The sequence below is a fragment of the Herpailurus yagouaroundi genome, unplaced genomic scaffold (genome assembly GCF_014898765.1).
Source record: "Herpailurus yagouaroundi ecotype Mexico unplaced genomic scaffold, PumYag 387, whole genome shotgun sequence".
Taxonomy (NCBI): Eukaryota; Metazoa; Chordata; class Mammalia; order Carnivora; family Felidae; genus Herpailurus; species Herpailurus yagouaroundi.
In genome coordinates, this window is record NW_024412604.1 from 619,046 (window position 1) to 642,506 (window position 23,461).

At 41.2% G+C, this 23,461-nt stretch overlaps 1 protein-coding gene across 1 annotated transcript in view; it reads right to left on the bottom strand.

The window, feature by feature from the left end:
- The window catches only part of TXNRD3 (thioredoxin reductase 3), a 53,617-nt gene that overhangs the window by 20,297 nt on the left and 9,859 nt on the right, over positions 1-23,461 (bottom strand). The window contains exons 7-13 of the mRNA XM_040463266.1: positions 18,516-18,658; positions 16,426-16,541; positions 15,192-15,417; positions 13,653-13,745; positions 6,859-6,935; positions 5,651-5,807; positions 1,619-1,726 (exon numbers count right to left, since the gene is read on the bottom strand). Coding sequence (XP_040319200.1) covers positions 1,619-1,726; positions 5,651-5,807; positions 6,859-6,935; positions 13,653-13,745; positions 15,192-15,417; positions 16,426-16,541; positions 18,516-18,658 — 920 coding nt within the window. The remainder of the gene's footprint in view (positions 1-1,618; positions 1,727-5,650; positions 5,808-6,858; positions 6,936-13,652; positions 13,746-15,191; positions 15,418-16,425; positions 16,542-18,515; positions 18,659-23,461) is intronic.

Consider the following 23,461-nt stretch of genomic DNA (forward strand, 5'->3'; position numbering starts at 1 on the left):
TAAATTAAAAAAAATTTTTTTTTTCAACGTTTATTTTATTTTTGGGACAGAGAGAGACAGAGCATGAACGGGGGAGGGGCAGAGAGAGAGGGAGACACAGAATCGGAAACAGGCTCCAGGCTCCGAGCCATCAGCCCAGAGCCTGACGCGGGGCTCGAACTCACGGACCGCGAGATCGTGACCTGGCTGAAGTCGGACGCTTAACCGACTGCGCCACCCAGGCGCCCCGACTTCAAATGTTTTGAACTAAGTGTTAAACCCGTAACTGTTCACACGGTTCCAAAACTCAAGTCAAAGTTCACCACTGCAGAAAATAAATGACCCGTTCCTACAAGGAATTACAAACTCTGATCAAATACTATCCTCTAAAACGTCTGCTTCTCATTGAAAACAACCATCTAAAAAAACATTATAAAGTACATATGTAGTTTTAAGTACTCTTCAATCCCAGTGCGGGGCCCAACGTGGGGCCTGAACTCACGACCCTGAGATCAAGACTTGAGCTGAGTCAGACGCTTAACTGACTGAGCCACCCAGGGGCCCCAACATTATAAAGTTTTAATCATGTATACGAGAAATGTATATAAGGCCACTTAACTAGTGCTGTCACTTAAAGGAATTCCCAGTAACTGAGGTGCCTTCAAGGAAGAAGAACGATATTTCAATTCTCTTTTGCTGAAAACATCAAGTACTAATCATCTTCCTGCTCTTTTTACTCCTCCCTATCCCCCCTATGTTGGAAGGGTGTGCCGAAGAAAACCCATTCAACCTGTTCATCAAAATACAACGTAAGAAAATATTTACTTAGAAGCTTGTTATGATTGGATGGGGCAGGGGCGACAGGGAGGTGGAAATAAACGTGTATGGAGGACATCTTTTTGGGAATCTGACAGCCCACAGCCCACAATAGGCTGACAACCCTGGGAACTGTGCCCCCCCCCCCCCCCCCTACTCCCCCCCCCCCCCCCGCCCACTGGAGGCCATAAACAATGCAGGCTCCCAGAGCCGTGTGGATGTGACATGAGCCTGGCTACCGCCATGTGGAATGGAAGTGGGTGCACGGTTGACCCAATTCGGACCCATCAGATGTCATCTCCCATAATTTGGAATTGAGACTGAGAAACAGTGAGTCAGTTGATTCCTCCTAAGACCAGCACTATGGGATAAACTCGTCTGTCGAAGAAAGGCCATATTTTGGCTGCTATGTGCATACCAGGGGCAAATACAGTCCGTGCTCAAAAAGCAGAAGAATGAACCGCATGCACGCGAGTTGCAGTTCCTGGTTCTTAGCTCTTCCTGAGGCCTTGATCCCCTCCCGCATTCCTAAAAGTTTTATAGTAACTTGTGCTTCCTCGTATAAGCTTACTCCAATAGACGTTTGTCACTTGTGACCCTAAGTCCTAATGCATATGTTGTATGTCTCCCTTTCCCCAGCTGTATTATTATTAGCTAGACAAGGAGAGTTAAATTACTGAATTCCTAATTTTCCTAAAACAGGAATATGATTTCCTACAACACAACCGTTACGGTCATGTGCAAAACAAAAAGCGACAGCAAAGTCAGTTGACAGAAAGAGAACTTCTAAAAAAGTAAGCAGTAAATTAAAACACAATCTTACCTCGAGATTCTCTTTTTTATACACTTCAATAGCTTTCTCTTCAGATAATCCACAGCAGCCGTATTCCAAAGGAGTAAACACTGTAGTCGGAACATTAACGTAATCACACTGAAAGATAAACAAATTACATCTGCTTATTTTGGGACACTTTTCACAGCAAACATCTACATTGCATACATCTACAGAAGGAGAACAAGGAAGTCCGGTTCAATGTGACTCATTTTACCCTATCACTGCGTCGGCGCATTCGAAGTTACCCAAAAGGATGGGGCGAGCCCAACTCCAGGGCAGAGACCAGCTCTCCCAGAGCCCACACCCGACTTCCGTTTCTGAAACAGAGCAGTAGGGGCGGAGTGCCTCCAGAGACTCTCTAAAATGTCTTCTTTCCATCCCCAGGATTCCAGACCCCGCTCCCCCGGAACACCTTTACCAGGCAACCGAGAATCACACTATCTCGGTGGGAGCTGAGACCACCCTTGGCGGTTCACGTAACTACAAAGAAGCAGTTCGACAGTGTTGGAGGGGGTGACTGCCCTGGACCCATCAAGGGGAGATGGTGTATGTACGGTGGGGGGATAACGTGGGGACCGGGATCTCATAGGTCCTGTGTTTCTGGCACAGCCCCCAGAGAGCCCTTATGAGACTAAGGCAGGGTGTGAGTGGACATCACAGGGAGACTGCAGACCCTGAGCCCTACACGCATCTCCCAGCAGCTCTGTGCACCTGCCTGTGGGAAAGTGAGTGTGAGTGCAGGTGGCATCTCTGCCTGGAAGAGGGTGTCTTTGTGACAGCTGGAGGAGAACGGGAACACACTGGCGGAAGTGTCATAAAAACCTTGCGTGGAGAGAAAGGGTGCAGCAGCACAGAAACGATAGAGGGTTCAACCAGAGATAGAGGTCTCTAGGCCTGTCCATCCATAGCCCCTCAAGGGGCGACACTGCCCATAGCACCGCGTGGCCCCCCAACCTTGCCAACAGGTTGCTGGTGATTAGGTCAAGGGTGACAAAGAAAGCCAAGGCATGAGCTGGCCAGAAACCTACGTAGAAAAAGATAAGTTACGTTAATGAAATTCTTTCTTTTGCAGGAAGATGAGCTCGAAGCAAAGAAAGAATCCCCTGGTGGCCGTGGAGCCGTAGCCAAGTTAGGCTAATGGAAGAGCACCCTGTGAAGCAGAGCACCCCCAGGGCAGCCGTGACCCCAGACCCAGTTCTAGCTCCAAACGCAGTGCGGCCCGGTCCCGGGATGCCGCTTATTCAGAGTCACTGTGCATTGCAACTTACTAATTTACAGGATCCTTGTAAGAAACCCCCTCAGTATGCGTCACGTGAGTGAGTCTCTATTTCTCATTACCCAAGACAAAAACCGATCAACACGCCACCAGGTATCCCTCTATCGGTGAGGTGGACGGTATACGTGGGCCTAGAATCTTTGAGTTACGTGCTCTAATACCACTTCAGTTTTGCTAACCTACAAATCATGGGTAAGCCAAGGATTTTTCTTTTCTTCCACGCGGCTAGAGAAAAATCACATAACCACAGGGACTGCCTTCGTCTTTCCAGACTTCTCTCAGGCCCTCAGATATTCATTGATTCATTTGCAGTTGCACCGTGAATAATGTGGGGGTTGGGGTGCTGAACAGTCAAAAACCCATCTATGGCTTTTGATCCCACCCCACCCCGAAAAAGTTAGCTACGAAAAGCCTACTGTTGACTCGGAAGCCTTACCAATAACACAGTTGACTAATACATGTTATTATGTTACACGTATCGGATATTGCATTCTCACAATATGGTAAGCTAGAGAAAAGAAAATGTTATTGAGAAAATCATAAGGAAAAGAAAATACATCTATAGATAGCACTGTCCTGTGTTTACTGAAAAGAATCCACTGTAAGTGGACCCACACAGTGCAAACCCTTGATGTTCAAGGGTCGGCTGTATTGACCAGCAACTGACCCCGTGCCGTGTCCCACGGCTTACGGGGGAGGCTTATTCTCAATGGATGCTTTTTGTCTCTGGTGTCCTAACAATTAAGGATAATGAAGAAGAAATGCCTCAGTGTTCCTTCCTTTCATCTGAAACACTTTTTCCACAACTTAGACCATCTCCTCCAACTGAATTGGACTTCGTCTTGCCTTGCCTGTAGCCTTCCTTTTGGTCCTGTACCTTAATGCTCACTTTTTCTTCATACCCTAACCACACTGCTCCTCAAAGCCACCTGGATTGACTTCTTGGAGCATTAGGCATTACTCTGCCTCCATACACCCCGAAATGCTAACTGCATTGTGACAATGTATGTTCAGCATCCCAGGCCCCACCCATTGACACCTGCAGACCCACATCCTAGCAAGGCCTCCATGTATACATTCGAGGTCTTCATTCATGACCTCACAAGGCATCTGGCGCGATAAAAAAGCAGAACACAGCATCCTTTACGAAGCATGTATGCTCAGAACGCTTCACCTGAACTGAATCATGCAAAACCATCAGAGAAATTCAGAATAGAGACACTACAGGGAAAGCAGTCTGAATTCATCAAGAATCAAAGTCATGAAAAACAAAACAAGCAGACAATTAAAGGCAGGGGGACGACGCCAATCTAAAAGAGCTTTAAGGGTCAGAAGAGTTGAGTGTGCCACGGTAAGCAAACACGTGCACATGCGCACATGTGATGGACATCTGAGGAAATCTGAACAGTGTTTCATTTTTGTTGAATTTCTCAGATAGAATAAGAGAACTGTGGTTATGGAAGTAAATATCCTTGTTCTCAGAAGATGTGTGTTGAAGTATACAGGTGCCAAAGGTCACTGATGCCTGCCACTTACCTCAAAAAGCTCTGGAAAAACAAAGTACACGCGTGTACACATGCATATTCAGAAAAGGAGAGAGAGCCAAGATGTCAAAATATTAATAATGGGGGGATCTGGAAGAAAGGGTAATATGGGTGATTGTTACTATTCTTCCTGTGGTTTAACATCTTTCTAAACAAAAAGATAGAGGGAATAAAGGTCTCAACAGTCCCCACCGCGTAGAGAAGGCCTTTCCAATTCGTTACTGTGGCATGAGAGGATTTTTTTTTTATAAATTTTTTTTAATGTTTATTTTTGAGAGAGAGCTAGAGGGTGAGCGGGGGAGGGGCAGAGAGAGACAAAGAATCTGAAGCAGCCTCCAGGCTCCAAGCTGTCAGCACAGAGCCCGATGCGGGGCTCAAACTCACAGACCTCGAGATCATGACCTGAGCCGAAGTCAGATGCTTAACCGAGCCACCTAGGCACTCCTGGAATGCTGTAGGTATGGTGGAAGGGACAGTTCCTCGTGTGGAACAGAACATTTAGCATTCCTCACCCCCACCCACGCCCTTCCTCCGCCAACACTTGCAGATGTCCAGAGTGCTCTCATGGAGTGGGGCATGACGTCTCCAGTTGGGAACTCTAACAGACTGCTCACAGTCCTGGAGCAAACCAAGCCCTGCTGAGCTCTGTGCTTGCCTCTGCATTATCTACTTACCAGAACAGTCCTGTGCTTCCTCAGTTTTTAATTATTCATCCTGCAAAGCCAGTACCACATCTCTGATCGAACGCAACGAAAGGTGCAGGACATGGTAGGAATCATCTCCGTCACACTTGGCAGAGGCGAAACTGAGGCACAGAGACTTGAAACAACCTGACCAGGTTCACACACACACCAGCAGGCACTGAAGTCAGGGCCAGCAGCCATCCACCTGGGACACCTTTATCAGTCCAATCAGTCACAACTAATTGCCCCTTGTCTTACCTTACTCACAATCCCCCACCCGCCTGGGAAGCCCTTTGGCACTGGATCCATGCCAATCCTTCGTATATCACCCAGCATCTTGTACATCTTGCCATCTTGCACATGGCAGGCACTCAAACAGTATTTGTTGAAAATCATTAGTAAATACTAATTTCTCTGTGAGGAACCCTTTACTTGCAAAACAAGCACACAAGTGTTGATTCTTTTAATCGCAATTTTGATTTAGATATCATCTCAAAAACGACAGCAGGAAACTCACCTTTTCCAAACAGCCCCCAAAAAGTCTTCGAGCCAGCAGCTTGCCTGCCTGTATGGCAACGGGCGTGAGCTCAAGTTTACCCTCCAGAATATCCCCAACAGCGTACACGTAGGGCACATTGGTCTGTTCCACATCGTTTACTGGAATTTTGCCAGTCCTTGCAGATTTGGGGAAGGAAACAAAATACATTATGGCTCACTCCGTACTGCTGCATGACTACCACTAACTCTTCCAAGAGAAAATGACTAAACACGTAAAGACCTGCCTCCAAGAAGTGATGCACCTCAGGCATCAACGTCTATAACACCAATGGCTAAAATCATAAGGGTTTCTGCAGCTCCAAAAAAGCCACCTTTTGGGTTGGTGAAACCACGCTCATTTTCTAGATGCCAAGGATATCTCCAGATTTCCCCCAAGTCCCACTTAGAGCTTTGAAGTTTTTCTCCTTGCTTGACCAACGACATAAAAATTCACTCTAAATCAAACAGTGGATGAATACATTTCCACAATTTATTTTTTAAGATCACTGTTTAATGTATCAGCTCTTTAAGACACACAATAAAGAATTACTGATTAATGAAAAAAACTGATACTAATAAAGAGCTGGACACTATCAACAATAGCCAAAATATGGAAAGAGCCCAAATGTCCATCGATGGATGAATGGATAAAGAAAATGTGGTGTATATATATTCAATGGAGTATTACCCGGCAAACAAAAAGAATTAAATCTTGCCATTTGTAACTACATGGATGGAACTAGAAGGTATTATGCTAAGTGAAATTAGTCAGAGAAAGACAAATATCATATTACTTCACTCAGATGAGGACTTTAAGATGAACATAAGGGAAGGGGAGCAAAAGTAATATAAAAACGGGGAGCGGGACAAAACATCAGAGACTCAAATATGGAGAACAAACAGGGTTACCAGAGGGGTTGTGGGAGGAGGGATGGGCTAAATGGATAAGGGGCATTAAGGAATCTATTCCTGAAATCATTGTGGCACTAAATGCTAACTAACTTGGATGTAAATTAAAAAAATAAATAAAATGGTAAACAAACAAATACTTGCACAATACTTACTGTGAAATAAACTTAAAGCATTAACACTTTGCATCTTAATAACTAAATGGGAATTTCCAAGAGGTGGTCTGTAGAAACATTTTGCTTTGTGCAGCCACAGTGCAATGATCCCATGTGTACTCACTTCTTGTTGATTTTGACACCAATCTTATCCAAGCCCATTTTCCTTGTACAAGAGTCACGACCAATTGCTAACAAAACCTATATTTAGAGCCAGATCAAAACCACAAATTGTCAATATCAGGAATGAGAGAGGTTTGGAACACCACTAGAGATCTATCAGACATTAAAAGGATAGTAGAATGTTATGAACACACTGTGCCAAAATCATTTCCTCAGTTTAGATGAAATAGATTCCTTGAAATACTGTTCAACCAACTCACACACATGCAAATCTAAGTAACTCTACGTTATGTGCTAACTTATGTCCCTGCCCCCGCCCCCCAAAAATTCACGTGTTTTGTCTTAACCTCCAGTGCCTCAGAATGTAATGTGTTTGAAGACAGGGTGATTAAAGAATTAAGGCAAAATGAGGCCGTTGGGCGGGGGGGCCCTAATCCAATATGACTGGTGTCCTTATAAAAACACGGGATTGGGAGACAGAAGACACAGACTACAGGGCAACCACCTGAGGATGCAGGGAAAAGGTGCCATCTGCAGGCCACGGAGAGAGGCCTCAGAAGAAACCAAACCTGCTGACCCCTTGATCTGACTCACAGCCACCAGAGATGTTAAGAAACTCAATTCCCCTTGCCACGTTATCTTATGGCAACCCCAGCAGACAAACACATCCTATACTCTTTAGAGAAACTGGATCCACCATTTGTAAACTTCCCATAAATTAACTCAAGACCCAAATGACTTCACTGGTAAGGTCTCTCAAAACTTCAGTAAAAAATAATACTAATATACAAACTTTTCCAAAAAAAAAAAGAAGAGGGAATACTTCCTAACTCCTTTTTATGAGACCAGCATAAACGACTGATACAGAAATCAAACAAGGATATTAAAATAAAATTATAAGCTGATACTCACGAACATAGACGCAGAATCCTAAAAAAAAAATGTCAGCAAATAAAATACAGTGATATAGAAAAAGGATAATTGATCATGACCAAGTGGAGCTTGTCCCCCAAAAGAAAATTTGGTTCAACATGCAAAAATCAATGTTATTAATCATATTAGCCAATTAATGGAGAAAATAATGTAATCATTAACCAATACATATGGGAAAGAAATTTGACAAAATTTAACACCCTTTGAGGATTTTAATTTAATTCTCAGAAGATTAAAAATAAAAGAAAACTTCCCCGACCTGAAAGAAGGCATTGGTAAAAAAATAAAATAAAATCTACAGCTTACATCCTAGCAATGATGAAAGACTGAATGCTTCACTTGTAGCAAGGTGAAGATGTTTACCCTCAGTTTCTATTCAGCGTTGTCCTGCAGGACTTAGCAAGTGCAACAAGGCAAGAAAAAGAAAAAGCAAGTAGATTGAAAAGAAGAACAAAACTGGTTTTATATGTGGACATTAAGCCCAAGAATCTATAATAAGGCCAACGTGCAAAAATCACTCGCATTTGTATATGCTACCAACTAAATGCTATGAATTTAAAAATTTTAAATACCATTTTATAAAAGTTTAAAAACGTGAAATCTTTAGGGATAAATTTAGCAAACTACATAAAAGACCTCTAGAGCAAAATAATAAAATATTGCCAAGAGAAACTACAGAGTACATAAATAAATGGAAAGACCTATGAAGTTCACGCACTGGAAAACTCAATACTGTTAAGATGGTCAGTTATTCCAAACTGATCTATATAATCAATATAATCCCAATCAAAGTCCCAGCAGGATTTTTTTCTGGTAGAAATTGACAAGCTGTTTTTAAAAGTGATACAGAACTGTAAAGGACCTAAACAAAGATGGAGGACTTACTCTACCTGTTCTAAAATTTGTTATAAAGCTTCAATACTCAAAGCAATGTGGTGAAAGCAGACAAATGATCAATGGGATGAAGGGTGCAGAAACAGATCCACAGTTAAACGGTCAGATGATTTCAATAAAGGCACCAGAGCATGCAGGGGAAAAAGGGAAGTCTTCTCAACCAATGATACTGGAAACCCATATGGAAGAAAAAGAACCCATATTCCCACTTCATACTATAAACAAAAATTCAAGGTGTATTACAGACTTGAACATAAAAGAAAAAACTACAAAGCTGCAAGAAGAAAATGTAGAGAATCGTTTCATGACCTTTAGGGATTTCCGAGAGCACACAGAAGGCATTAACCATAAAGCATAACTGATGAACTGGACTCCATAAAAATTTTAAAACTACTGCTCATCAAAAGATACTGTAAAAAAAATAAATAGGAAAGTCACAGACGGGAAGAAAATATTCATAATACGTCTACCTGAAAACTGAGTGTATCCAAGATACACACAAAACTCCTTCAATTCAAGAATAAAAATTCAAGTAACAACAACAACAACAAAATGGACCAAAGACTTGGGGTGCCTGGGTGGTTCAGTCAGTTAGGCATCGACTTCAGCTCAGGTCATGATCTCACAGTTTGTGGGTTTGAGCCCCACGTCGGGCTCTGTGCCGACAGCTCAGAGCCTGGAGCCTGCTTCGGATTCTGTGTCTCCCTCTCTCTCAAACATAAACATTAAAATTTTTTTTTTAAAAAATTGACCAAAGACTTGAGCAGATACTTCATAACGGAAAAAATATAAATGGCCCATGGGCATATGAAAAGTTGCTCAACATCATTAGTCACCAGGAAGACGCAAATTAGAACCATGAGAAGACACTACCACACACGCACCAGAATGGCTAAAACGAAAAAGCCGGAAAGCCCAAACGTTGAGGACATGAGACAACCAAGACTCACACACATAGCTGGTGGAGATATAAAGTGATTCATTCATTTAGAAGCTGTTTGGCAGTTTCTCAAAAAGTTAAACATAGAAACTATCCCGTGGCCGATTAATTACACTCGTAGGTATTTACCCGTGAGATATGACGATATATGTCCACAAGAGCTTACACAAGAAATCTTCGCAGCAGTTTTACCCCAATACCCCAAACTGCAAGCAGCCTAGGTGTCCATCCACAGGAAAATGAACAAACTGGCACACCCGTAATTTTACATTCACATAATCATACAATGAGAAGAAACAACAACATGGATGAATACGAGGAGTACATACCGTATAGTCCCATTTCTGTGACATCTAGGCTAGGCAAAACTAGTCTACGGTGACAGAATCAGAACAGGGTTGTTTGGGTCAGGGAGTGGGAAGGGACACTGGAGAGCTCTCTAAACTCACACAAATAGTTTGTGACCTTCAAATGAGTATGGATTAGACAAACATGTGCATTTGTCAAAATTGACTGAACTGTACATCTAAGATATGGGCACTTCACCACATGTAAATTACACCTTATTACAAAGTAAACAATTTACAAATTTAGATATTGTGATTAACTTTATACCAATATATTCGATAACTCAGAGAAAATGAACTAATTCCTAGAAAAACAGAACTAATCTAAAGTAACTCAAGAAAAAAATATGGCACAAGAACAGATGCTCAGATCAATGGAACAGAATAGAGAACCCAGAAATGGACCCACAAACGTATGGCCAACTAATCTTTGACAAAGCAGGACGGAATATCCAATGGAATAAAGACAGTCTCTTTAACAAGCAGTGCTGGGAAAACTGGACAGCAACATGCAGAAAAATGAACCTGGACCACTTTCTTACACCAGACACAAAACTAAACTCAAAATGGATGAAAGACCTACACATAAGATAGGAAGCCATCAAAATCCTAGAGAAACAAGCAGGCAAAAATCTCTTCAATCTTGGCCACAGTAACTTCTTACTCAACATGTGTCAGAAGGCAAGGGAAACAAAAGCAAAAAGGAACCACTGGGACCTCATCAAAATCAAAAGCTTCTGCACAGCGAAGGAAACAATCAGCAAAACGAGATGGCCACCGACAGAATGGGAGAACATATTTGCAAATGGCATATCAGATAAAGGGTCAGTATCCAAAATCTATAAAGAACTTATCCAACTCAACACCCAAAAAACAAGTAGTCCAGTAAGAAATGAGCAAAAGACATGAATAGACACTTCTCCAAAGACATCCAGATGGCCAACACATGAAAAAATGCTCAATTTCACTCATCATCAGGGAAATACAAATCAAAACCACAATGAGATACCACCTCACACCTGTCAGAATAGCTAACATTAACAACTCAGGCAACAACAGATATTGGCGAGATGTGGAGAAAGAGAATCTCTTTTGCATTGTTGGCGGGAATGCAAGCTGGTGCAGCCCCTCTGGAAAACAGTATGGAGGTTCCTCAAAAAACTAAAAATAGAACTACTCTACGACCCAGCAATGGCACTACTAGGTATTTATCCAAGGGATACAGGTGTGCTGTTTCGAAGGGACACATGCACCCCCATGTTTAGAGCAGCACTATCAACAACAGCCAAAGTATGGAAAGAGCCCAAATGTCCATCGATGGATGAATGGATAAAGAAGATGTGGTATATATATACAATGAAGTATTACTCAGCAATCAAAAAGAATGAAATTTTGCCACTTGCAACTACATGGATGCAACTGGAGGGTATTATGCTAAGTGAAATTAGTCAGAGAAAGACAAATATCATATGACTTCACTCAGATGAGGACTTTAAGAGACAAAACAGGTGAACATAAGGGAAAGGAAACAAAAATAATATAAAAACAGGGAGGAGTACAAAACATAAGAGACTCATAAATATGGAGAACAAACAGAGGGTTACAGGAGGGGGTGTCAGAGGGCGGATGGGCTAAATGGGTAAGGAGCACAAAGGAATCTACTCCTGAAATCATTGGTGCACTATATGCTAACTAATTTGGATGTCAATTTTAAAAATAAATAAATAAATAAAATTTGAAAATTTTTTTAAAAATAGAAGGCCGTAAAAGCTGTCTGACTGTTAAAGAAATGGAATCACTGGTCAAATACATATATGTATAGAAAATTCTAGGCCTTGGGGTGCCTAGGTGGCTCAGTTAGTTGGTTAAGCGCCCAACTTCGGCTCAGGTCACGATCTCACAGTTCATGAGTTCGCGCACCATATCAGGCTCTGTGCCGACGGCTCAGAGCCTGGAGCCTGCTTCGGATTCTGGGTCTCCCTCTCTCTGCCCTTCCCCAATTCACGCTCTGTCTCTTTCTCAAAAATAAATAAACATTAAAAAAAATTTTTTTACAGAAAATTCTAGGCCCAGATGGTTACATCAGTGAATTCTATCAGACGAAGAACCAATTCTAATATTATAAAAATGCTTCCAGAGAATAGAGAAAGAGGTAATATACTCCAAACTGTTTTCATGAGCCAGAACAACCTTGCTACCCAAATCTGGAAAGCTCAATATGTGAAAGGAAAAGTATAAGCCACTATGATTCATGAATATAAATGTAAAAATTCTAAATAACCAAATCTAACAATATACAAAAAGAACCATTACCAAGCTGGGTTTATACCAGGAATACAGAGTTGACTGAATGTTAGAAGACTGATGTAATTCAACACATAAACAGATTAAAGAAAAAAAGTTTTGATCCACCGCAACAAAAGAAAGTGTTACAACCAAACATCCACTCATGATTTTTAAAAAACAAAAAAGAAATAACCAAACAATCCTTGGCAAACAAGAAAAAGAAGTTCTTTCACTTAATTAATAATATCTAACAAAATCCTGCAGAAAACATTAGTCTTTAATGATGAAACACTGAAAACTTTCAATACTGAGAACAAGACAAGAATGCCGCTTGTCATTTCTTGGAGGTCCTTGCTAGGGCACTTATGCAAAAAAAGAAATAAAAAGGAAAAGAGCAGATATAGGGGCGTTTAGGTGGCTCAGTCGGTTAAACGTCCGACTTTGGCTCAGGTCATGATTTCACAGTTCCTGAGTTCGAGCCTCGTGTCGGGCTCTGTGCTGACAGCTAGGAGTCTGGAGCCCGCTTCAGATTCTGTGTCTCCCTCTATCTCGGCCCCTCCCCTGCTTTTGCTCGCTTTCTCTCTCTCTCTCTCTCTCAAAAATAAACATTAAAAGTGTTTTTTAATTTAAAAAAAAGCAGATATATTCATGGATCAGAGGACTGAATATTGCAAAAAAATTACTGATTGATTTATATGTCTAATGCAATTCTAAGAGAAATCTTAACTGAAGTTGATGGTTTATTTTCTTACTTATTTTTTGACTTTGTTGATTCTCCCCATATTGTTTACATTTTTAGCTCAAAATAATCATGACTATATCAGTATATAAAACATAAACGTATCATTTAGGTTAAAACTCTAAACTATAGTATGTAAAAGAAATGTTGACATCCAAATATCATCAGTTTAAATTAGAACTGTTGCCACCCAGTATAGTCCATGGACTATTCACACTGTTTGCAGATTTTATATTGTTTGTTTTCAAAACAACAAGATCTTTATTGCTGTTTCTGATTGTAAGATATATTCAATTTTTACACTTGACCTTAGCCAAAAGGCCGAGAAGTGATGAGATATATATTGAATTTTTATTGAAACTATTCAAATGCCCAAATGTAGAAGATATCTAATGCCCCAGAAGTAAGTCAGGTATACCTGCTTCCAGATTTTGTTCTATGCATAATTACACCTACTTATATGTTTTCTTAGGGTATTTTTCATGCACAGTGAAAACTACCAAACGTCAACAGCTCAACTACCTGCTGTACTTATTATAGTCTGAGAGAGAACCAAAAGAAAAAAAAGTTAAACTGGTAGAATTTTCCCATACACTTCACCTGTGCTAATTTATGAGCGTGTTCACCCACTTAATGCTTATAAAATAAAAACTTACTGTATTATATACTCCTTCAATAGTTTCTGGCCCTTCAGTGGATTTAGCCACTACTTTCAGCTTTCCAGGTGACCCTTTCTCCAACTGTTGAACCTGGTAAGGATAAAACACGTAATGATTCTGTGTAAACGTGACAGAAAATAAATGGGTCATAGGGTGCACACACGTGTGTGTATGTGTGTGTGCGTTTAGGTTTTTGGACCAGGTAAAGACAGAGAAAGAAAGGACTGTCACAAAATACAGTTTGGAGGTAAGACTACATTAATGGACTAGTTGGTGGTAACATAAAAGGAGTGAGGGATGCTTTGTAGGTGTTGGCTTAATAAATCGCATAGACTATAGCGCCACTTACTGACTACTGAGATAGGCCCGAAAGATGAGCTGGGGAATACATTTAGGAAGAAAATCAAGAATTTCATTTTTGTCTTAATAAATTTGAAACGCTTATGAGGAATTCAAGCGGAGATATCCCACAGCCAAATGGATAAATGGGTGTGGAGTTCAGGAGAGAGGCCTGAGCAGGATATATAAATCTGAGAGCCATTATACCATCGAGACAATAAAGTACGGACCTAACGAGGACCGCCCAGGTAAAATGAACAGAGAAGAGAAGAGGGAGCAGGTGCTCTGACATTTACAGGTCAAGGAGATGCGGAACCCCAGGTTGTGGGACCAGAAAGGTCAAGAAAGGAGAATGTTTTGGGGGCCTGGGTGGCCCAGTCGGTTAAGCATCTGACTTTGGCTCAGGTCATGATCTCGCGGTTCGTGGGTTCGAGCCCCGTGTCAGGCTCTGTGCTGACAGCTCAGAGCCTGGAGCCTGCTTCAGATGCTGTATCTCCCCTTCTCTCTGCTCCTCCCCAACTCATGCTTTCTCTGTCTCTCAAAAATGAATAAACGTTAAAAAAAATTTAAAAAGAAGAAGGAGAATATTTCAAACAGAACGCATGTCAATTTCACAAATGCTACCCAGAAGCCTATCACATAAGGACAGAGATGTGACCATTGGCTTTGACGGCATGGAGTGTGCCACAGACCCCAACACGCAATTTCAAAGCAGTTAGTAAGGATAGAAGCAGCTGAGAGTTGGCTGAACTGGAAAATGGAGGCAAGAAACCAGAAGTCTCCTTATAAACAGGAAAAGAAACATGGGGACCCAGCCAGAAGAGCAGAGAGGAGCAGGGAAAGCTCATTTGTTTAAAGAGCAGAGACATTGGTGGGAAACGCAGGGGGTGGGGGTGGGGGGACAGCTAACTGAAGATGGGGCATCCCTGGGAAAGTGAGAGAAGGTGAGAAAATAGGCAAGGGCCTGAGAGGAACAAGGACACCTTCCTGTATGGGGGCAAGGATGGGGGGGGGACGGTGGGACATGTGGAGGTCAGTTCTGTAGACCAGGAGGTGGGAACACTAACTTTAAGGTGTCTTACTGAGTTCAGACTAATTTATTTCATGAAATGAATTAAGGACCGGTAGAATAAAATAACTAAAGAGAGAGTAAAAAACTAAAAATAAAAGGAATTTCCGAATGCCTTTCAGACTTACCATCACAGGTATGAATTTTCTTAAGAACTTAACACCATGTTGTTCCATGTAGGAGCCCACTCTCTCTGCCATTTCTTGATCAAAGCCCCGAAGAAGGACTGAGCGCACCATAACCGTGACATCTAAGCCAAGGCCAGTAAGAACTCCTGCACATTCCAGAGCAACATAAGACGCGCCCACTACTAATGTTTTGCCAGGGCAATAAGGTAGAGAAAAAAGGTCGTCACTGAAAAATAAAAACAAGAGGAACGCCCAGGCAATAAAAATGAAACGAATTATAGGGGCACCTGGGTGGCTCAGTCGGTTGGGCGTCCGACTACAGCTCAGGTCGTGATCTCATGGTTCGTGGGTTCGAGCTTTGCGTCAGGCTCTGTGCTGACAGCTCGGAGCCCGGAACCTGCTTCGGATTCTGTGTCTCCGTCTCTCTCTGCCCCTCCCCGACTTGCGCTCTGTCTCTCAAAAATAAATAAATCTGAAAAAAGCATTTTTTTAAATGAAACGAATTATTTAGGTTTCGATGTGTAGAGGTCTGGCTGCATTGCAGCGTGGTGTTTGAAGGAAGAAACATGAACAGAATCAGCCTTTTGGAGTTTATAATAGTGTCCACAGTAGTTCTTTCAAAATCAAATTAGTGGATCACAAGTGAAGGTATTTTAAAAATGAAACAGAATAGAAAACATTAGACAACATTATACGTGATAAGAAACATGGTTTGTGTGTGTGTGTGTGTGTGTGTGTGTGCGCGCGTGTGTGTAAATCTGAACAGTACAACGAAAAATGCATTTCTTAATGTACATCTGCTCAAAAAAGTTTGAAAGTCGTTGTACCATAATGTGTTATGCAATGTCCTCTTTATGACCATCCAGGGATAGTTACTGTGAAATCTCAGTATTAAGAACAGCCACACTTCTCCTGATCCACTGGTTCATTATCATATAGACACTAAACCCTAAAGCTATTTGCATTCCCTTCCTTGCTTCGGCCTCCATGAAATTCCCAGACCTCGATGAGCAATCACCTAGAATCATACAGCCTGTATTTGTCCCACAGTTTGGACTTATTATTCACCAACATTATTTTCTCTTGGCTTCGTGATGTTAACCACTTAGCTTCTTGTGTTATACTTTTTATGTGTCATCAATTCAAATCTTCTGTGAAACGGTATCAGAGACTAAACAAATTGGAAACATAAACGTAACGCAACTTCCAGTTACAACTGCCTATTTAATCTTACCTAGTAATGCAGTACTCTTTATCTCCTTGGATTCCTAAATACCGTGGCCTTTCGCCTGTTGCTATGACAAATTTTGCAGCCGTGTAGGAAGTTTCCTGTCCTTTTCTATTGGTTGCCTGGAAGAGAGGAAAGTAAATTTCACCTTTTTCCACACACACTGTAGAGTATGAGACACTCTGGACAACCAGTTACGACCCTTACAGACCTTCCAACAGGAGCGGACGTGTAAAACTAATAATGCAGGGCGATGAACACCAATATAGAAAAGAGAAGTCTTTACAAAACATCAACCAGAAGAGCCCAGTGGAAGTGGGCTGCAAAGCCAGCCAAGGACGCTTCAAAGGTGGTGATATTTCAAGTGGAGACAAGAAAGTGAAATGATCTGGGAAGAATGGAAATCCACAGAGAGAACAGGGCATCTAAAAAGCCCACAGGCCTGAAAGCAGCTGGTGTCTGGGAAACAGCAAGTGGCCAGAAAGTGGCAGGAAAGGCGGGTTTGTGTCACGGCGAAAGGAAATAGATTGGTGCCAAATGTGAACACATTTATATGCCATTCTAAAGATTTTGGCTATGGGGGTGCCTGGGTGGCTCACTTGGTTGAGTGTCAGACTTCATCTCAGGTCATGATCTCACGGTTCGTGGGTCCCAGCCCTGCATCGGGCTCTGTGCTAACAACTCAAAGCCTGGAGCCTGCTTCGGATTCCGTGTCTCCCCCTCTCTCCGCCCCTCCCCTGTTCGTGCCCTATCTCTCAAAAATGAATAGACATTAAATATATATATATTTAAAGATTTCGGCTTTGGGGAACCAGCAAAGGTTATTCATTGTGGGCATATTTTCAATTACATAATTCATAAATACATTTTCATCAAAAAAATTCAAAAACCAATGAAGGTGTTTAAACAAGAAGGTGGCTTAAATAGTGGGACGGAGGCCGGGCCTCGTGGAGACAGCCACCTGCTCAGGTGGGTCCGGAAAGAGACAGACAAGCGCAGGCTGTGGGGGTGGAGGGACAGAAACCTGAAATTAACTGAGCAGACACCGATTATCAGTAAATGAGGAAGCATGCAAGAGGCAGCTACGGTTGTGAACGACAGGCTTCTATTCAACCAAATGTGCTGGGCATGTCACAATCTGAGAAATGAAACTACCTGACCCATATTTCTGTTATGTCTCATGTGACTGACGGAATTCAAATTGGACAGCGTGTGGGTTCAAAAGGGGCGGCTTTGAGTGGACTGCCTCATACCTTTCCAGAGATAACAAAGGACTACAAAATAACCTCAGATCCCACCAAGAACACTGCACACTGGGCTATGAAAGCAGAGTTCAAAAGAACACTAGGTGTTGAGGGTTATATGGTCTTTTATAACTCCAATTTAAAATTTTTGTGTTCATCAAAATGATCTCATTTTCCTTATGTGCCGATCTTACGATACGTAAACATTACAAAATTATAAAATATGCTCATTTTCGTGCTACTTTTATTAATGCTTTTATGAATAATATATTGGAGTCCTGGTTAAGGTTTCATTTTATTCTTACTTTTTTAATCATTATATTTTTACTGAAGTACCATTGACACACAATGTCACATTAGTTTCAGGTGTACAACACAGCAATTCCACAAGTCCATGGGTTACACTGTGCTCACCACCAGTGTCGCTGCCATCGGTCCCCATACAACACCACGCTATTCTATTCTATTCTCCAGGCTGTATCTTTTATCCCTGTGACTTACTTATTCCATTTTTCCCATCCCCCCCACCCAAGGTTTCATTGTAAAAAAGAATTACGTTGCTAAAATTTTTAGTTTTAGTCTTTTAAACTTTGAACTACCTAGTCTAAACGTTTTCTTTTAAGATAGTAATAAAATCAAAAGGCAAATAATAACCTCAAATTAAGGGCTCTCTCGAAAGGCAATTCCTTCAATTCGGCAGGGCGTGTGGAATCAACGACACTGGGGAAGAAGCGAGTGCACTCAAGGCCGTGTGTGTGCATACATCAACGACAGCCCTTAACATGCAACGTGGAGTTTTTAGATCAAGGCAAGTTCCAGCAACAGTAAAGAAAAGCAATGGACAAACAGTACCTTTATTCTATGATGTTCAACAAATTCTCCATAGGAATTGACATAGTCCACAGACTTTTCCCTCAAGGACAACCTGTGGCCCCAGTTTAGAGAGCTGATGTGGTTCTGAATTGCTTCTGTCATGGTCTCCCAGTTGTGTTTCACTGAAAATAAATAATCAGAGTGAAGGCATAAAATGGATTCTATTTTTATTTTTATTTATTTTTTCAATTTACATTCAAGTTAGTTAGCATATAGTGCACCAATGATTTCAGGAGTAGATTCCTTAATGCCCCTTCCCCATTTAGCCCATCGCCCCCCCCACAACCCCTCCAGCAACCCTCTGTCTGTTCTCCAGATTTAAGAATCTCTTATGTTTTGTCCCCCTTCCTCCTGTTTTTATATTATTTTTGCTTCCCATCCCTTGTGCTCATCTGTTCTGTGTCTTAAAGTCCTCCTATGAGTGAAGTCATATGATATTTGTCTTTCTCTGACTAATTTCACTTAGCATAATACCCTCCAGTTCCATCCACGTATTCGCAAATGGCAAGATTTCATTCTTTTTGATTGCCGAGTAATACTCCATTGTATATATATATAAAGTGGATTTTATTTTATTTTATTTTTACTTATTTATTTGTTTTGGATTTTATTTTTAATGCTCAATCATATACAACCACATGGAAGCCATACTGTGTACTGCTTTAAGAATCAAGAAGTATGAGAATACAAACTGGTGGGGTCACTCTGGAAAACAGTATGGAGGTTCCTCAAAAAACGAAAAATAGAACTACCCTACGACCCAGCAATTGCACTACTAGGAATTTATCCACGGGATACAGGTGTGCTCTTTCGAAGGGACACATGCAGCCCAGTGTTTATAGAAGCACTATCAACAATGGCCAGAGCATGGAAAGAGCCCAAGTGTCCATCAACGGATGAATGGATAAAGAAGACGTGGTGTATATATATACAAAACAGATGAACATAAGGGAGGGAAGCAAAAATAATATAAAAACAGGGAGGGGGACAAAACATAAGAGACTCTTAAATATGGAGAACAAACAGGGTTACTGGAGGGGGGATGGGCTAAATGGGTCAGGGGCATTAAGGAATCTACTCCTGACATCATTGTTGCACTAGATGCTAACTTGGATGTAAATTAAAAACTAAATAAATTATTTAAAAAAAAACAATCAAGAAGTAAACGCAAGAGATGCCTAGGTGGCTCAGTTGGTTAAGTGTCCGACTTCGGCTCAGGTCATGATCTCGCGGTTCCTGAGTTCGAGCCCCGCATCGGGCTCTGTGCTGACAGCTCAGAGCCTGGAGCCTGTTTCGAATTCTGTGTCTCCCCCTCTCTCTGCCCCCTCCCCTGCTCACACTCTCTCTGTCTGTCTCTCAATAATAAATAAACATTAAAAAAAATTTATAAAAAAAAGAAAAGAAGGGAACACAAGACTTCAATCTTTTTCAGGCCACAGTTTATACTTCTTTCTCTTCAATATTACAAAACATAAGCAAAACGTCTGAAAAGAAGAAAAACATCCATGGAGAGGAGAATGGGGAAACCAGTCCAAAACATCACAAGGCAGGAAGATTATCATTCAGGAGCACCCCACGGCCACTCTTGCACTCCAGGAGGCCTGGCGCACATGGCACCCCGGATGTGAAGAGAAGCGGGTCTCAGGTCAGCGAGCACCACACATCCTCCTGACCAGCCCAGCCTGGGCCCCTTCCTTTCAGTTCACCTGGAGGTGGTTTTATGAGAGCCAAGACCCTATGCTGCTTTATAATCGGTGTGGTTAGTGCTCACCGCTGCCCACCATGTGTATCACAACGTTTGCTCATTTCCTATTGGACGTGGAGCAGGAGCTGTTGGAATCAGAATTTCTCGTCATCCTGGATCTTCTAGACGGGATTTATTTCCTGGTGTTCATCCACCTCGTCTGCTGATGCTAGTTCCCAAAGGAGAAACCAGTCTCTGTGCAGCACCATGCTTATAATACACAGAGGCCAGCCCGGGGCTCCCATCAAACTGGAAGAGATTCCCAAAGGCAAACCCAGTCCGCTGGGTTCATCCTCAGGTCCCGTCTCGTGACTCACCCTAGCCAACACTCTCAAGAAAGGCCTCAGTACTCATCAGGAATGTACCCAGCGAGTTCATGGCCTGGATATCATATCTTTCCCTCTAGGATGTCAATATGCAGCAAAGTCTCCTAAGATCTTGCAATCCAGAGGGTCACTGTGGTCGCTAAGTTACCCGACCCCCACACCCTGAGCCCAGAAGGTAATGACCCAGCAGTGATGAGCCTCTCCACAGCGGCACATGTCCTCATATCCTAAGATCCCTCCTCCCCTATAAGCTGGAAAAGTTATGCTTGTAACCCTTCAAGAACGCCTTATCCCAAGGACCTTCTCAGTCCAGGATCCCCTGGGAAATCAGGCTGAAACATAAAAATTCTTGGACCTGCCACAAACCTATGGAGCCAAGACAAGATCCCCCAGGAGATTCTAATGTGGCAAATCCAGGGACTGGCACTTTGGAACCACCTGCTCTACTGTTTTATCCACCTGTTTAGCTTTGTAATAGTATCACCATTTTAACTATTGATGGGAAAAATTACTCTCCACACTTTTCAAAGGCTGCGCAGCTATCCTCACACATTCACTTTCAATACAAACTTTAGAATAATCTGTCAAGTTCCAAAAAAAAAAAAAAAAATTTGTTGAGACATTTATAATTTTGAGATAACGGCTTTATAATATTGAGACATCCCATCTAAAATTCTCAGTATATTTTTTGTTATGCTTTTATACTTTCCTTATCTATTTTGTCCATTCCTAGTAAATTTATCCCAACTTATTCTATCATTTTGTTGCGATTTTCATTAAATATTTAATTTCGTATTGTTGATGTGATGAATCTACTGATTTTCGCACATATACCTTATAAGCCACTGAGTGAACTCTTTTTTTTTCACATGTGGTAGATTTTTGTTTAAAAGGAAATACGATTACAAAATATTATGAACTCAAAGTCCTCTAAGATTACACTTGTAGCTCCTACTAGTCCCATGTTTCAAGTCTGAGAAATTCTGATATGGTATTCCGTTTTTTTTAAGTTTAATTTAAATTCTAGTTAGTTAACCTACAGTGTAATATTAGTTTCATGTGTACAATTTAGTGATTCAACAGTTCCATACAACTCTTATTAGTTCTAACATTTTTTAGTTCGATCTCTCACATATTCTAGGTATCTCGTATACGATCGTGTATGTAACTGCGGATATACATACATGACAGGTTTACACTCTCTTTTTCTTCCTCTTTCTCAAGTATGTACTTTTTCTTTCCTGTTCTTCCTTTTTGTGCACTGGCCAGAAGCCCCAGAACAATGCAGATATTAGTAGTGGAAGTGGGCGCCCTAATTATTGACTTTAATGTAAATGCCTTAAGCTCTTCTCCACCAAATATTTATTTTCATTTTTTAATTTATTTATTTTGAGACAGAGAGAGAGAAACCCAAGCAGGCTCCGTGCTGCACTGTCAGTGCAGAGACTGAAGTGAGGCTCGATCCCATGAACTTTGAGATCATGACCTGAGCCAAAATCAAGAGTCAGATGCTTAACCAACTTAGCCACCCAGGTGCCCCTCCATCAAATATTTACATCTGACTTTTCTTCATCATGTAAAGGAAGTGTCCGTTTCTTTGCTCAGTTTAATGACAGGCATTTATTTATTTATTTATTTATTTATTTATTTATTTATTTATTTTAGGCCATAACAGAGCTGGAATCCAGGTCATCATGTGGGTTTTAGCATCCCTACTATGGTTTCCTAATGACTCACTCTTGTGTCTCCAGAACGAACCCTCAGAAGTCACAGTGTATCCCTTTAGTCACTGCTGGAGAGGATTTGCTAATGTTTTTTCTAGAAATTTGGTACCTCTGTGGCCTATAGCTTTCTATTTTTACACTATCTTTTTGTATCACTGTTATGTCAGTTTCAAAAAAAAAAAGTGAACCCTTCTATTTTTTCCTAAGCTCAAGAATAGTTTAAATACAGAAAAAATGTTCCTTGAAGAGTTGAGGAAATTTACATGTGAATCTGTGGTCTCTTGGAGAATGAATTGTCCTCAGGCAATGTTTTCTCTGATAATTCAAGTCAATTCTGGTCATCTATATTTTCTTAGAATATACTCCCTTTCATCGAGATATTTAATATGCTTAACACTAATTTGTATATTGAATTTGTTTTCTCTCTTCTCTTCCTGTAGTTGTATTTCTTTTCTCACACCTAATGTTACATAGTTGTATGAATTCTCTCTCCTATTCCCCTGATTGGATTTGCCAAAGGTCTACCTACTCATTTGCATTTTCAAATATATTCTTGGTGTTTTTCATTGATTCTATTTTGGGGAGGGTGTTAACTCATTAACTCCTCAGTTTGTGTGTGTGTGTGTGTGTGTGTGTGTGTGTGTGTGTGTGTGTTGCCTTGTACAGTCTCCCTATCTGGTATTGCTTTGGTTTTCACTTCCCTGATATATCTTTTCCCACCTATTTACAAATTTCCCATCAATTTTAAATTGGAAAATTTAAATTTGCCATTTAAAAATTTTAAATTACTATATTCTCAAAAATTATCTCTTTTTGTTTTAGCTGTGTGTCCTGCAAAAGCACATGGATGAGTTCTGTCTATGCAACTTGAGACGCTGACTCATTTAGCTTTATTCGAATATGTAGAAGACTGCCCTTGCGTCTGCCATCTTGCTTTCTGGGTTGTTTTTTGTTTGTTTTAAATGAGTTTCATGCTGTTTCTTTGTACATTTTCCTGTTCCCTTTTTCTTGGAAGTTCTATATTCAATTTCTGATCTGGAAATTATGTATACATTTTAAATTCAGTTTAATCCATATTTCTCTGCCAACATCAAGAATGAAAGCATCTAGAACATTCTCCCAGACCAAGAT